This window comes from Mesoplodon bidens, assembly GCF_964165515.1.
Source record: "Mesoplodon bidens genome assembly, chromosome: 5".
NCBI lineage: Eukaryota > Metazoa > Chordata > Mammalia > Artiodactyla > Ziphiidae > Mesoplodon > Mesoplodon bidens.
The window spans coordinates 10,988,963-11,004,533 of NC_138161.1; the positions used below are offsets into that span (position 1 = coordinate 10,988,963).

The 15,571-nt window shown below is 44.0% G+C and overlaps 1 protein-coding gene across 5 annotated transcripts in view; it reads left to right on the top strand.

The window, feature by feature from the left end:
* Window positions 1–14,825, top strand: part of RUNX1 (RUNX family transcription factor 1) — a 245,222-nt gene extending 230,397 nt beyond the window's left edge. For all 5 annotated transcript variants that reach the window (XM_081234926.1, XM_081234927.1, XM_081234923.1 and 2 more), the window contains 2 exons: window positions 8,481–8,642; window positions 13,988–14,825. In XM_081234926.1, the coding sequence (XP_081091052.1) occupies window positions 8,481–8,642; window positions 13,988–14,463 (638 nt within the window). In that variant the 3' untranslated portion in view covers window positions 14,464–14,825. The remainder of the gene's footprint in view (window positions 1–8,480; window positions 8,643–13,987) is intronic.
* Window positions 14,826–15,571: the final 746 nt, after the last annotated feature.

A 15,571-nucleotide genomic window follows, 5' to 3' on the forward strand; every position in this document is an offset into this window, starting at 1 on the left:
CTTCTGTGGCCCTGCGGGAACATGAGGACAAAGTAGGACTTTTTTTTTTTTTTCTTTTGAGGTACACGGGCCTCCCACTGCTGTGGCCTCTCCCGTTGTGGAGCACAGGCTCTGGACGCGCAGGCTCAGAGGCCATGGCTCACGGGCCCAGCCGCTCCGTGGCATGTGGGATCTTCCCGGACCGGGGCACGAACCCGTGTCCCCTGCATCGGCAGGCGGACTCTCAACCACTGCACCACCAGGGAAGCCCCAAAGTAGGGCATTTTAAACTTTTCAAAGAGCAGCTTTTGGTTTTGTTCATTTTCTGTTGCTTTCTTGTATTCGATTTCTTTGATTTCTGATTTTTATTATTTCTTTCCTTCTGCTTGCATTAGATTTTGCTTTTTCCCTGGTTTCCTAGGGTGGAAGCTCATCGATTCTGAATCATTCCTCTTTTCTAATATATGCATTACGATGCTATGAATTTCCCTCTAAGCACTGCTTTCCGCTGCATCCCACAAATTGTGGTGTTGGATTTTCATTCAGTTCAAAATACATTTTAATTTCTCTTGAGACTTCTTATTAGACCCGTGAGTTATTCAGAAGTGTGTTGTTGAAGCTCCAAATATTCGGGGATGTTCCAGCTGTCTTTCTGTCATTGACTTTTTAGTTTAAATCCATGTGGCCTGAGAGTATACTTCGTTTGATTTCTGTTCTTTTAATTTTAAGGTGTGTTTTATGGTCTATCTTGGTGGATGTTCCCTGTGAGCTTGAAAAGAACATGCACTCTGCTGCTGTTGGATGGAATTTTCCAAAGATGCTCATTGGGTCAAGCTGGTTGGTAGCACTGTTCAGATGAGCTGTGCCCTAATCTTCTGCCTGCCTGATGTATCAATTACTGAAAGAGGACTGTGAAGACTTCAGCTATAACTGTGTATTTTTCGCTTTCTCCCTGTCGTCTTATCAGTTTGTGCCTCATGTCTTTTGACACTCTGTTAGGTGCATACATGTTAAGGATTGTTATGTTTTCTTAGACATAACATTTTTCATCATGTTAAGTCCCCTCTTTTTTTAATGTATTTTATTGAAGTATAGTTGATTTACAATGTTAATTTCTGCTGTAGAGAAAAGTGATTCAGTTATATAAAGACTATATATATATATGTGTATATATATGTACATATATATATATATATATATTACATATATAGTCTTTTTCATGTAATTCCCCTTTTTCCCTAAAATTTTTCCTTCTTCTGAAATGTTTTGTATAAAATATAGCTGCTCTGGCTTTCTTTTGATTACTGTTAGCCCAGTCTTTCTCTACCCCTTTACTTTCAACCTGACATTCTAAAGTAGGTTCCTTGTAGACAACACATAGTTTTGTTTTTAATTCACTCTGACAATCTCTTTCAGTTGGTACATGTATTAGACCATTCATATTTAAGACGATTACTGATATAGTTGGATTAACATCTACCATGTTTGTAATGGTTTTATATTTGTTGTACCTATTCTTCTTTTCTCCCTTTTCTGCCTTCTCTGGTTTTAACTGAGCATTTTATTTGATTCCATTCCATTTTATCTCTGCTCTTCGTGTATCAGCTATACTTTAAAAAATGTTTTTAGTGGTTGTCCTAGAGTTTGCAAAATACATGTGTAATGAATGTAAGTCATCGTCAGCATTAACACAAGACCACTTCTTCCTTCCCATTTCTGTCAGTACTGTCATTCACTTCACTTATCTCTTACAATCACCCAATACATTACTATTATGACTTTAAACAGTTATCTTTTGGATCAATTAAGAATAGGAAAAATAAGGCTTTACCTTCATTTATTCTATTATGCTCTTCCTTTCTTTATGTAGATCCAAGTTTCTGACGTATATTATTTGCCTTTTCCCTGAAGAACTTTTCTTTAACATTTCCTGCAGGACAGGTCTGCTGGATAAATTAGCTCAGTTTTTGTTTGTCAGAGAATGGCTTTATTTCTCTTTCACCTTTGAAGAATAATTTTGCTGAATACAGAATTCTAGGTTGGTAGCTTTTTTCTTTCAACACTTTATTTACTAAACTCTACTTCTGTTTGCATGGTTTCTGAAGAGAAGTCTGAAGTAATTCTTATCATTGCTCCTGTCTGGGCAAGGTATCTGCCCCACACCTTTCCTTTCTGGTTTCTTTCAAGATTTTCTCTGTCTTTAGGTTTTCTGCAGTTTCAATATGATATGCCTAGATGTAGATTATTTGGTATTTATTTTGCTTGGTAGTCCCTGAGTTTCTTGGCTCTGTGGTTTGGTGTCTGTCATTAATTTTGTCAAGTTCTCAGCTATTAATACTTCAAGTATTTCTTCCACTCTGTTTTCTCCTTTTCCTTCTGATATTTCTATTACACTTATATTACACTTTTGAAATTGTCCCAAAGTTCATGGATGTTCTGACTTTTTGTTTCTGTTTTTCTTTCTTTTTTCTCTTTACCTTATAGTTTGGGAAGTTTCTATTGACATATTTTCAATTTCATTGAAATTCTTTCGTATTTCATTGATTCTTTCCTCACTCATGTCCAGTCTGTTGATGAGGCCATCAAAGGTATTTCTCATATCTGTTACAGTGTTGTTCATTTCCAGAATTTCCTTCTGAGTCTTAAGAGTTTCTCTCTCCCTGCTTACATTACCCATCTGTTCTTCCATGCTGTTTTCTTTTTCCATTAAAGCCCTTAACTTTTTTTTTTTTTTTTTTTTTTTTTGGCTCAGTTGGGTCTTCATTGCCGTGCACAGGCTTCCTCTAGTTGCAGAGAGCAGGGGCTACTCTTTTGTTGCGGTGCGCAGGCTTTTCATTGCGGTGGCTTCTCTTTTGCAGAGCACGGACTCTAGGTGTGAGGGCTTCAGTAGTTGTGGCACGCTAGAGCCCTTAACATATTGATCAGTTAAATTCCCTGTCTGATAACTCCAAAATTTATGTCACATCTGAGTCTGGTTCTGACGCTTGTTTTCTCTCTTCAGATTTTTTTCTTGCCTTCTGTCGTGCCTTATTTCTGATTTGGAAGCTGGATATGATGTATCAGGTAACAGGAACTGAAGTAAACAGGCCTTCGGTGTGAGATTTTATGTTCATCTAACTAGGAGTTCGGCTGTGTTTAATGCTTGCTGTAGCTGAAGGTGCCAGAGGCTTTAAATTCCACTAATGTCCTTGTTTTTGTTTTTGTCTTTGGGCTTTCCCCAAGAACCCTTCCTTAAGTAGTCTGCCTTGCAGCTCCTTCAGCTGTAACCCGCTGCTATTATACAGGATCCCATGCAGAGCTGGAGGAGTCCCTAAATGAAAAACCCATGAGTGTCCCTACCCCAGCCCCATACATACAGACAACAATGCAGCCCTCAGGAGTTTCTTACTCTCACACTAGTCTATACTCAGCCTCCAACAATTTGTCAAAATTACCATTTAAATGTTCCTACCAGTTCATGGCTTCAGTGGCTTCTGCTCCCAGCAAGCACACCTCAGCATAATTTTCTGTATTCACCTCTCTCAAGATTTCAGGGTGGCAGTTTGCCCTATGACCTCAATTCTCTACTAGGTCTGAGAAAAATCGTGGATTATCAGTTTTAGAGTTTTTTTCTTGTTGTAAAGATGGGAGCGATAACTTCTGAGCTCTTGATATTTCAGAGCTGAACTTGGAACCAGCAGAACATTTTGACTTGAATTATCTGATAGGGTCATTTTTTACTTTGAAGACATTTTGATATTGCTGCATCAAAGGTAAAAGCACTCTACTCTTATCTCTTATGTATGCTATGGATACCTCTGAGCTCACCACTAGCCTCAACCCCCCTTATTCCTAACTCCCCCCCTTCTTTGACCTCATTTCAAATGGAAAGGAGTGGGGCTCAGGATCTCAGAGGAAGGGGGCTGTTTTATCCACTACTTGATGGATCAAAAAGCTAAAAATAAGCCATCATAAAACGGCCTCAGTAAAGCAGCTACATCAAAACATTATGTACCCTGGAAAAAACAGGATGCAGACAGACTCAAACTTAAATTTTCTAATCCACTAGTTTTTTTAATGGAAACATGAGCTGGTTGAGATTGGATCCTCACCTTCTCCGTCCTCACCTCAACTCTCCAGTTTTCTTGCCCATTTACCACTTAATCTCCTGAGTCCAGTTCTTCTCCAGTGCTGAAGACTCTGCGCGTCAGCCTTTTTTCAGTGAACAGAAAGTGTTACCTGAGTCTCATCCTGGAGCAGGTGTGTGTAGCCTTACCAATAAATATCAGTAAGTCCCTTGGCACGGATTTCTTTTCCTTTTTAATAATATAATCATAAAAATTAGCCAGACTTACTGAGCATTTAATATGGCCAAAAATGGTGATATCCACTTTATATACAGTTTATCTCACTTATCCCTATTACCCTTTGAAGTAGGAAAACTATGTATCCGAGAAAATCAGTGACTTGCCCAAGGTCATACAGCTAGTTTATGGTGAAGGGAGAATGCAAACGGAAATCTGTTTATCACTTAAATTAAGTGCTTTCCCTTGTCTCTTCCTCTCAGAGGTATAACAAAGCATGTAATAAATACCACTAGGGTTCTTATCTCTAACTTGGGAACGGCTGTTTGCAAGTCCTGTTTAGGAAGGTAATCCAGCTGTTCACCTGGATACAGCCCCCACTAGCCATAACTCCAGAAGGCAAGGACTATAATCCACTCACTACTGAGTTCCCCAAACAGTGGCCCTAATAAAGCAAAAAGTTCACTGGCAACATGAACGAGTGAGGAAGTAAATAACTTCATGAGCCTAAGAGTGAATGAATGAAGTAACTCAGCATGATGATTAATGCAATAGGAAAAAGCCTTTCCAAGCATCATACAGTCCTGGGATCTTCACTAAGTTCCAATGGGACAGGGACCATATTGGTCTTACTCATAAATTAGCACATGCCTGGCACACAGCAAGTTTCAATAAACTTGTTCTTTTTCGTGGATTGACCTATCAGAGGCATTCCGTTCGAGAACAAGCAGCCATCCTCTGAAGAATGACGGACAGTGGTTCTCTTCCTCAGCCTATGACTTTTTTCTCGATAACCCCCATCTTATCCCTGTCCTACTTCCTTTTCTCAGAATACGTGTATTTACTATTACAAGCACCATTCTTCACCTGAAACACCCACCTGATTCTTGCCTAACTCTGTTTAACATACGCGTTAGGCAGAGAAGTACTGTTTGGGACCTATTTGGATTAGGATCCTGCACTGTCACCACTGAAAGAGAGAGAGATCATCTCCTTTCAGAAATGAGAATGAGAAAGGGTAAGCAAGTAACCCAGGGTCATCACACGTACAGGCCAGAGGCCATGTCTCCTGCCTCCCAGTCCAGTGCTCGGGTGGCCCACAGCACCGTCACTTCCATACTTGCCTTCTTGTGTTCACGTTGGCCCCATCATGGCAAGAATGGTAACTCAGTAGTAAACTCAGCAAACCATATTACTGGCCCTTCGTTTTTTGTTTTGTTTTGTTTTTGTTTTAATGAATAATCCATGTAATAGAAGAAAACACGCGAAAAACTCCGACGTGAGAAGCTCGCCATCACCACCTTCTGGCCCACTGCTGCCAATGAAGCCAAACACAGTTCACTGTGGTCACAGATATGAAAAATGATCAGGGGTCACTGGGTTTTGAGTGCTGTCCCCCAACTAGGACTGAAAGGCTGAGTTGTGGTGTGAAGTAAGAAGATGTTGAATTTGAAACCCTGTGTTAAAAAAAAAAATCACAGAACCTGGACTTTAATCATAAAGATCATTTTACCAAAGCATATTTTTGAAAGGCTGTGAAACATTATGCAACATTTGCATGGTTTAATTATGAGTTTAGAAAAGCCTAGCACAACTTTTTCACTACAGTAAAACATGGCAGAGCATGAATCATGGCATAATACTTTATGCTTACTGTGGTTTTAGACATGGGGTTAGGGGTGCTGGGCTGTCTACACAACAACACATGAATTACTGTACCGCAATTCACACCCAGAGGGCTTTATGACAATTATCAAACCTCTTCTGTTTGCTTTTTAAATGATTAAAATATTCGAATACTATATATATTCACTTTGTAAATACGTGTATCCAGGACATGTGCGTGTCTTATGGAAAATATCTGAGTATATAATTTTATTTTCACTTGGAGCAAAATACTTGTAGCAGTATGGGAATGTTAAACAATCTGCTATTGCTATTTGCTTTCAGTTGCTGGAAACACTGTTAGCTGTAAGATTATGCAGGATCTCTGACTGTAGTTGAACACTTATTTTCCACTGAGTCTGGAATGGACCGGCTCTTTATTCCTTGCCATCCCCTCAATTCTCTAAAGTTCAGAAGAAAATGAAGACCTTTCTTTAATAGTAGATTTCAAAGATTCTAAGTTAAAATATTTCCCCCGGTTCTTCAAAATTCAAAATTAAAATGTCAGTTATTTTAAAGAAAACAAACAAGTAGATCAGTATGAGGGAAACCGGGTAGAGGGCTCTCGGGAAAAGAGTAAGAAGGCAGACTTGGATCTCCAATTACTTGATTCTGTTCTCCACTGTGACAGCTTCAAAGGCATAAAAGGGACACTGTAACTGGAAGTGAAAAGCCCCAGAGGGAGGAGGTGTGGACAATGTATAACGAGTAGGAATAACTCATTTCTTTATGTCACGACACACAGAAAACTGACACCTGTTGTTTTCCTAAGGAACTTTGCTCTTTCTGTAGTTACTCCCAGCATCATGAACCCCTGGCTATGAAGACCCTTTGGAGTTAGTGTAGCTTGCTGTCACCTTTGTCTACAAAGAAGGTGGAACACAAAGAGAAAATTAACGTTTAATTCTAAGACAGAAATGTAAAGCTATCTTATGGTGAGACAGTGGTTGATTTTTAAACTTTCTTACACATTTTGCCTAAGAATAGAAGGTGTTGGATTTCTTTTTCCTCCTCTGCAAACAGTATGATGCTTTTGAAAACTAAGACTCCTATGAATGCTGGAGTCAAATTTATAAAATGCTTTTTACCTAAATCTTCTGAAGTCAGATCTTTGTCTCTTTTCTCACCCAGGCCTCTTTTTTTTTTTTTTTTTTTTTGTTAACATCTTTATTGGAGTATAATTGCTTTACAGTGGTGTGTTAGCTCCTGCTTTATAATGAAATGAATCAGCTATACATATACATATATCCTCATATCTCCTCCCTCTTGTGTCTCCCTCCCTCCCACCCTCCCTATCCCACCCCTCTAGGTGGTCACAAAGCACCCAGCTGCTCTCCCTGTGCTATGCAGCTGCTTCCCACTAGTTATCTATTTTACATTTGGTAGTGTATATATGTCCATGCCACTCTCTCACTTCGTCCCAGCTTACCATTCCCCCTCCCCGTGTCCTCAAGTCCATTCTCTACGTCTGCGTCTTTACTCCTGTCCTGCCCCAGGTTCTTCAGAACCATTTTTTTTAAGATTCCATACATATATGTGTTAGCATATGGTATTTGTTTTTCTCTGAGTTACTTCTCTCTGTACGACAGACTCTAGGTCCATTCACCTCATTACAAACCAGGCCTCTTTTAATGGCAACCTGTAAAATACTTGCTCAACATTCTGCCCTTTAAAAGTTGCCAACTTGAGGTCTTGAGAAAAAGTGGAAGACATCTCTGTTAGTCTGGGTTGATAGAGGCAGCTCTGCACTGCCGGGTTTGTGAACTAGTCATCAGGCCTCGTCGCCAGTTTCCTAGCCAGACTTTCTTTTCAGTTATCCTTGGGAGAGAGTTCACCTGAACAGAAAACATTTAAAAGCCACAGAATATTTTTGCCAAAGGTACAGAAAAAAGACCCAAACCCTTGCATTCTTTTGCGCTTACTGAGTACAGAGAGACGGATGATCACCTGATAATGATAACCATGACTACTGGTAAAGCTGGGCAGTCAATACGTGAAGTCAACAGTCTGAATGTTAACACTCTACCTGGAAAGCATAATCAGCCTCTCTCATCATTAGTGTGATTAAAGAAAACCTTTGGAAGGAACAGTTAGCAGAGGAAAATCTTCAAGAATCAAACATAAATTATATTTCAGTATTGTATGGGGGGGAAATCATCAGACAAAAGCAAACAAATATTGGGACTTAAGGAAGCTTATTAAACACTGGTAAACAGGCCACAAACATGTATTAGATTTAAACAAAAGTAGCTGGTTTGGGCTTCCCTGGTGGTGCAGTAGTTGAAAGTCCGCCTGCCGATGCAGGGGACATGGGTTCGTGCCCCGGTCTGGGAAGATCCCACATGCCACGGAGCGGCTGGGCCCGTGAGCCATGGCCGCTGAGCCTGCGCGTCCGGAGCCTGTGCTCCGCAACGGGAGAGGCCACAACAGTGAGAGGCCCGCGTAATGCAAAAAAAAAAAAAAAAAAAAAGTAGCTGGTTTTTTATTAAAAGATTTTATTTTTCTAAATCCTGACCCACTCTACATGTAAGTGACCTCCCTGATTCTCTGCAGATACAAGGCAGATCCAGCCGTCCCCACCATGGTCCTACGAGCAGTCCTACCAGTACCTGGGACCCATTGCCTCTCCTTCTGTCCACCCAGCAACACCCATCTCGCCTGGACGGGCCAGTGGCATGACAACCCTCTCTGCAGAGCTTTCCAGTCGACTCTCAAGTAAGCTGCTTGCAAATACACTCTTTGAAGTCCGGCTGCAGTGGAAGGTTCTGGAGACCAGACGGGATGCACGAAGGGGGTGGCAGTCATTTTTGACTGGATACAGTACGGTTTAAAGACAAGGCTGTCTATCTCTAAGTCTCCCGCCCACGCGCTGCTTTTCCTTGACACTCAGAGGCAGAGATTACGTACAGATGTGAAGGTAGAAGTGGCTTGGAAAAGTGGATTCCTTGGGCGTTTGGGGGTACTCACATTTGGCAGGCACGGGTGGCAGCTGAAGGGTCAGTGACAGAAAAGGCCAAAGTAGTCAGCTTCTGGGCCTCAGATGGGACTGATCCATCTTGTGGCGAGCTTTCACAGGCCACGTGAACAGCGCACTGGGGCACACGTGGAGTGGGACGCACATCTACCCCAATGGGACACTCCCAACTAAGAGCCGCTCGTATCAGGTTTGAGGAACAGACTGGAAAGCTCAGGTGTCGTGGTTGGCATAATTGTTAATACGTGCTCATTAAACCTAGTCATTTAACCTATGAGACCTTTGGGCTTGGCACTCACCTTTGCTTGTGGACAGGAAAATCAGAGTTATAGAGAAAAATTCCTTTGTTGAAAGCAAAAAGAAGCGACTCCCTGTTTGGGGCTTTGAAATTGGAGCTGGACCAGACTGTGAAAATACTTCAGAGGACTTCAGCAATAGGAAGCCTGAGAACACACTTCTGTGGAAGGGCGGCTGTTTTTGCTTTTCAGCTCCTGGAATCAGATTATAGCAGATTAGGGGCAGGCGAAGGGGCAAAGGCACTGCATCTGCCATTTTACGTGTGGTGTAATGTTGTGTTTTGCGGACGATTGTGATTATTTGAGATTTCCCCAAAGGCTTCAGCTTCCTCTCAGACCTTCACAGAATCCCTCTCAGCTTCTCAACAGCAGCAGTGCTGACACGTGGGGCCCAATAATTGTTCACTGTCGGGGGGCAGTCCTGTGCACTGCACCTTCATCAGTGTCTCTGGCCTCTAGGTGGCAGCAGCACCCCCAGTCATGGCAACCCCAAATCACCAGACGTTGCCAAAGGTCCTGAGGGCCACACTGCCCCCCATTTCAGAACTGTCTTCTTGGGCGAGGTAGTGGAACAGGAAAGCCAACTTCGTTGCCCAGTTTCCACATTATTTTCAGCCACTGTTGCCAAGAATTTCATGGCACCTGCCGGGCTAAGGAGTTAAGGGACTAGTGTAGGAATTATGAAGTCCATTCAGCTTGTTGTTGTTGTAGAAGTCCCCTCAGTACTGGTCTGCTTCCAAAGGCACTTGTCATCTTTCATTGTTTCTTCTTCTTGTTGGCACTGCTCTGCCCACTGGCTGTGGCCTACATCTGAAGCAATTACTGTTTTTCTTGGAAATGTCCCTGCTGTGGGTCTGTCCCTTGGAATTTATTTCCTAAGTCTTTTGACTTGGTCAGCACCCAAGATCATCGGCACCTTAGAGTCCAAGAACCCTAGGGGCCAGCTGTTCTGGCTGACCAGTTCAGATGGAAGGGTGACTTCTTTTTTTATAGGAATGAGTAACGTGTGCCCTCCCAAATCCCGTCTCACAGTTACACTTCTGAATAGCCTGGACTTCAGTCAGCCAAGGAGCCATGGAAGGGCATTTCATGGCATGAGGGTATGAAGGAGATAAAAACCGCATCCCATTTCAGCACCCAAGCATGACCCTGCGCTGTCCTGGAGGGTGGACCCAGGAGAATGCCAGAGGAGCTTTCACCGGTGGCAGCGCACGGCATGGGAGACTGCCCTCCACCTTGGCAGGTCTCCCTCTGAGAAATCGAGCCTGGAGCCCAGGCCTGAAAAGTGCCGTCATCTACCCGTGGGCAGGAGGGGTTTGGGATACTTGAAAGAAACGTGGCTGCTTTGAGAGCCTGCTTTCCTTGAATCCCGCCCCCCAGCTCAGCTCTGGTCTCTGCCCCTCTCCCCACCCCCAGCGCCACCTGGGCTTCCTTTGGCCGGAGAGACCTGTGCTGTGTCTGTCTTTTACCTTTGCAGACAGACTCCACACCTTGTCTGAAAAGAGGTGTCATCTGGAGGTTGTCTTTTCTTTTTTTTAAAATAATGTTTAGCTGCCAACCTGGGCGACAGACAGCATGCATTAATCTGAGTCATGCAAGATCCTTTTAAGGCAGCCATTATCTGCTCAGGCTGTTTAATCCTTCGGGGGCAGTGGGAGGGGCCCCGAGTAGGGCTGCTTTCATCCACAACAAGCTGCAGAATGAAGACTTGAGCTGTCATGGCAAATACTTAGCTCCATCGGTGGGGAAACATTTCCAACTAAAATACCTGTACCGCCTAATCCCCAGATTTCCTACTCTTTAAAAGCTCCCTGTGACTATCAGGGGTCCCCACCTCTGCCCACACTGCTACCGAATAAGGGGGCACCCACCAGCCCAGCCTAAAGGACAAATGAGCTAAGGCCGGGTGGGTGAACTGTGCGTCACTGGTGGGGCTTGCTTGGCAGGGGGTGTCAGACTGGAATGAAAACAAATATTTTAATAGGTCACTTGAATCTGAGCCCACCTAGTGGGCCGAAGTTGTTTTGTTATCACAATGTGTGTGTAAAGGACAATCTGGCCAAATGGATGGTCTTTTGTAGTGTGACATTGGTACCATGTGGACAGAAGAAGAATCACAGGCAACATCTAAGATCTTCCAGATATTCTGCCCACAAGTGAAAGAACTATTTTCCCCTGACAGCTGAGACCATAACATCATTCCATTACTTATGTCCGTGACAAATCACGGGCTCACTTGGGATTCCAGTAACTTGCTGTCATCACCAGGTTACCACACAGCAGTTGGAACAGACTGGCAGAGCATGTCCAGACACCGTCATGAAACAGGGTGACCTTTCATTCATTTTCCAGTGGATTCACCTTTTTGTCTCATGGCAAATGAAGCAAGAGGAATAATGGGTGGAGTCATTTATTTGTGTCCAGAGTATTGCATCAGATGACAACAAATTGACTGTATTTGCCTAATGCTTCTCCCTGGACTATAGAAATCTAACTGGAAAAATGGAGTAAAGCTTCCTGTTAACTCTCAAGTATGTCACAGCTCTCTGTGTGAACACAAACAAGTGACACAGGGCTTGCTCACAGAAGGCCCCAGCGGGGCCTTCCACACAAACCCTGTGGAATGAGGTGCGGCCTGGCTTCAGGACGAGCTACAGAGTGTCCGTGGAGGGGCAGCCCTAGAACCACTGTCAGTTTACAACCTTTTCCCTGCCCACACGTCTGACTCGCTTTGAAAAGGTTAACAGGAGTGTTTGTTTCAAAGTCAGACTCCTGGTTTCCTCATCAGTGGAGAGATTTGCTGCAGACTTCGGTTGTTTCTATAATTACCTCTCTGATGAGGAGTATATCCCCTCATCAGAGGCACCCCAAATTTACAGGAGTTCACTTGGAGGGAGGGAGGGGGAAGGGGAGAGGGAGAGAGAAAGAGAAAGAGAGAGAGCAAGAACGAGAACACTAGCTCTTCCTGCTGGAATAATAGGCTTGAAATATGAGGAAGCTGATCAACAGCCGATGCCGTCCAAAAACAGATTAATCCACCCGATGGCTTTCCTTTCATAGCAAGCTTTTGGCTCAGTCAGGTTTCTCTGTGGGCCTAAACACAAAAGGACACAGGCCACATGCCATCTTGAGCTTGGAGTTATTTTGTATGTTGATTTGAGAACTGATAAATTTTAAAACATTCAGTTCTTGCCTCTGCTCTGTTTTGTTGCTGTCTTTTGGGTTTGCTGACGTAAAGACTACGGTCCTGGCCTGGTCATTTAATGAATAATTCTGAGGAACAGAAACTACCCCAGGACACCATCCTACACGCACGGTGGTGGTTCTCAGCGGGGGCGGGGGACTTTTGCCCCCCTCACCCCTACCCCCAGGACATTTGGAAGGTCGGGAGACATTGTTGGCTGTCACAACGTGGCGAGTGGGGGTCACTAGTGACATCTGCGGGGCAGAGGCCAAGGACGCTGCCAAACATCCATCCCAGGCCCACGTCACCCCCAACAAAGCTGGCCCCAAATGTCAGTAATGCCCCTGTTGGGAAACTCTGATCTACAGGACACAGGAAACCCATCCTACCACCCAAACCCCCGAGTAGTTCCCAAGGGCAGCCTGTGGTTAAGGAAAATGCAAAAAGATGCCACAAAGGACAGCCAAAGCCAGTCCGCGCAATGGTAAATGCATCATCCTAACCAAATGAGTTTTATAGACAAAGCTTTGCCATTTCTGGTAGAATTTCAACATGTACAAAAACGGAGCAGATAAGTCAAGGTCCTGCAGCTACTCCTCTCAACAAACCGGTGATGCATCTTAGAGAAAAGCACATGAAACCGACGCTGTACTGTTTCTAAAACTGTGGAACTCGTCTGAAGGTAGATGTGGGAGAGAAAGAGTGACGTGACGGTTCACGGACACCCTCTTCCAGTCACTGCTATGGCGTGCATCAGCTTCAACCATAGGAAGCGGCCAATGTTTAACTCTTCCGGGCCTACCGAAACAGCAGTTTCCTAGGATTCAACCTAAATATTATCTATAACGTATTAAAATGTTATTACATATTAATATTGTTATGAAAGTACCGTATTATGTATGCATATTCTATTAATATTCATCTATTAATGCATCCATTATATTAGTAGTGCTAGTGTTACATTGTTTTGTTATATATTGTTATAGTAATATCACCGATTAAATCTACCTTACTACTGACATATTAATATATTGATTATATAGAGAGGTGGCAAACTTTTTTCTGCAAAGGGCCAGATTCTAAATATTTTAGACTTTCTGAGCCCTCCAGTCTGGCCCTCCAGTCTCTGCCATGACCACTCAACTCTACAGCAGTGATTTAAAAGCAGCCATAGATAATACATAAAAGAATGAGTCAGGCTCCTTCCAACAGAACTTCATGTATGAACACTGAAATTTAAATTCCATATCATTTTCACGTCAGGACATCATCTTTTGATTTTTTTTTCTTTTTCAACCATTTAGAAAAGTAAAACTCATTGTTAGCCTGTGGGCTGACAAAAATTAGTAGCTGGTAGATCTGGCAGGTGGGTTTGCCAACCCCGGAGTTACAGAAATATGTTTATATTAAGCAAGTTATATTAAGCAAGTATTATATCGTATACCGTATTACGTTGCATGAGATCGTATATTACCATCATCATCGTATCAGCTGTCTGGGCAGCAGCATTCTGGGTAATCCTCCGGCGGGCGGGCGGGCCGGCGGGGGAAGGGGCCTGGCCTCCTTGAACCCCCGTCTCACGATGTTTTTCTCGCCCGCCCCGCAGCCGCGCCCGACCTGACGGCCTTCGGCGACCCACGCCAGTTTCCCACGCTGCCCTCCATCTCCGACCCCCGCATGCACTACCCCGGCGCCTTCACCTACTCCCCGACGCCCGTCACATCGGGCATCGGCATCGGCATGTCGGCCATGAGCTCGGCCACGCGCTACCACACGTACCTGCCGCCGCCCTACCCCGGCTCGTCGCAGGCGCAGGGCAGCCCGTTCCAGGCCAGCTCGCCGTCCTACCACCTGTACTACGGCGCGTCAGCCGGCTCCTACCAGTTCTCCATGGTGGGCGGCGAGCGGTCGCCGCCGCGCATTCTGCCGCCCTGCACCAACGCCTCCACCGGCTCGGCGCTGCTCAACCCCAGCCTCCCGAACCAGAGCGACGTGGTGGAAGCCGAGGGCAGCCACAGCAACTCCCCAACCAACATGGCGCCCGCCGCGCGCCTCGAGGAGGCCGTGTGGCGACCCTACTGAGGCTGCGCACGCGCTCTCCGTGCGGCCGGGCGTCGTCCCGGAAGCGCCTCCTTCGGGCTCCGGTCTCGTGTGCTCGGGAAACCCACGTGGGCCCGGCCGCCGGCCCTGGGGAGCGCGCCGCTGCCAACTATGGTGATGTCGCTCCGGGCGGGGCCTCGGGGCCGCCTGTGCTTCTCAAGTCCGTGCCGTTCACAATTGCCATTGGCCCATCTCAGATTTTTCTAACCTGATGCAACTTGAGGGTGTCCGCTTCACCACACCGTGGACACGCTGTAAGGCAAACAGAAAGATTCCCAGAGGGAAACTGTGAATGCTTCTGATTTAGCAATGCTGTGAATAAAAGAAAGATTTTATACCCTTGACTTCACTTTTTAACCAAGTTGTTTATTCCAAAGAGTATGGAATTCGGGGTTTTTTTTGGCGGGGGGGGGGTTGGGGGGGTGGGGAGATGCAACTCATTCTGTTTGGCATCTAATTCATATTTTTAATTTTCTTTTGCAGCACCTTATAAATTGCAAAATGCGTATTTGCATTTGGGGTGATTTTTATTTTTATATATACATAAATTTGAGCTTGCTTCTTTCTTGCTTTGACAAATGAAAGAAATATGATTCCTTTTTCTGTAAGTTTTATTTAACTTTTCTTTTGGACTTTTTTTGTAGTTGTTTTTTGAGAAACGGCTACAGCTTTGGGTCATTTTCAACTACTGTATTCCCACAAGGAATCCCTAGATATTTATGTATCTTGATGTTTAGACACTTACTTAATGTGTTGATACTTTTTTATTATTTAAATGTACTTATATTAAGAAGAAAAATATCAAGTACTACAGTTTTTGTTTTTGATAGTAGCCAAAGTTAATTGTATCACATTGAAGAAAGTTGGAAAAAAAGGATGGGTAATGTGATCACTTGGTTATCTAAATATTGTTTACATTAAACTCCCTTTAATGTTAATCAAACGAGTTGGTAGCTAACGCAGCAAAGTAGGCTTTTTAGATACTGAGGGTCACTCCAAAGATCTAGAGTATGGAATTTTCTGCCAAGCTCAACAAAGGGTCTCATATCTGACTCCCTCCCTTCAAACGGAGAAGGTCAAATCTGGTTCC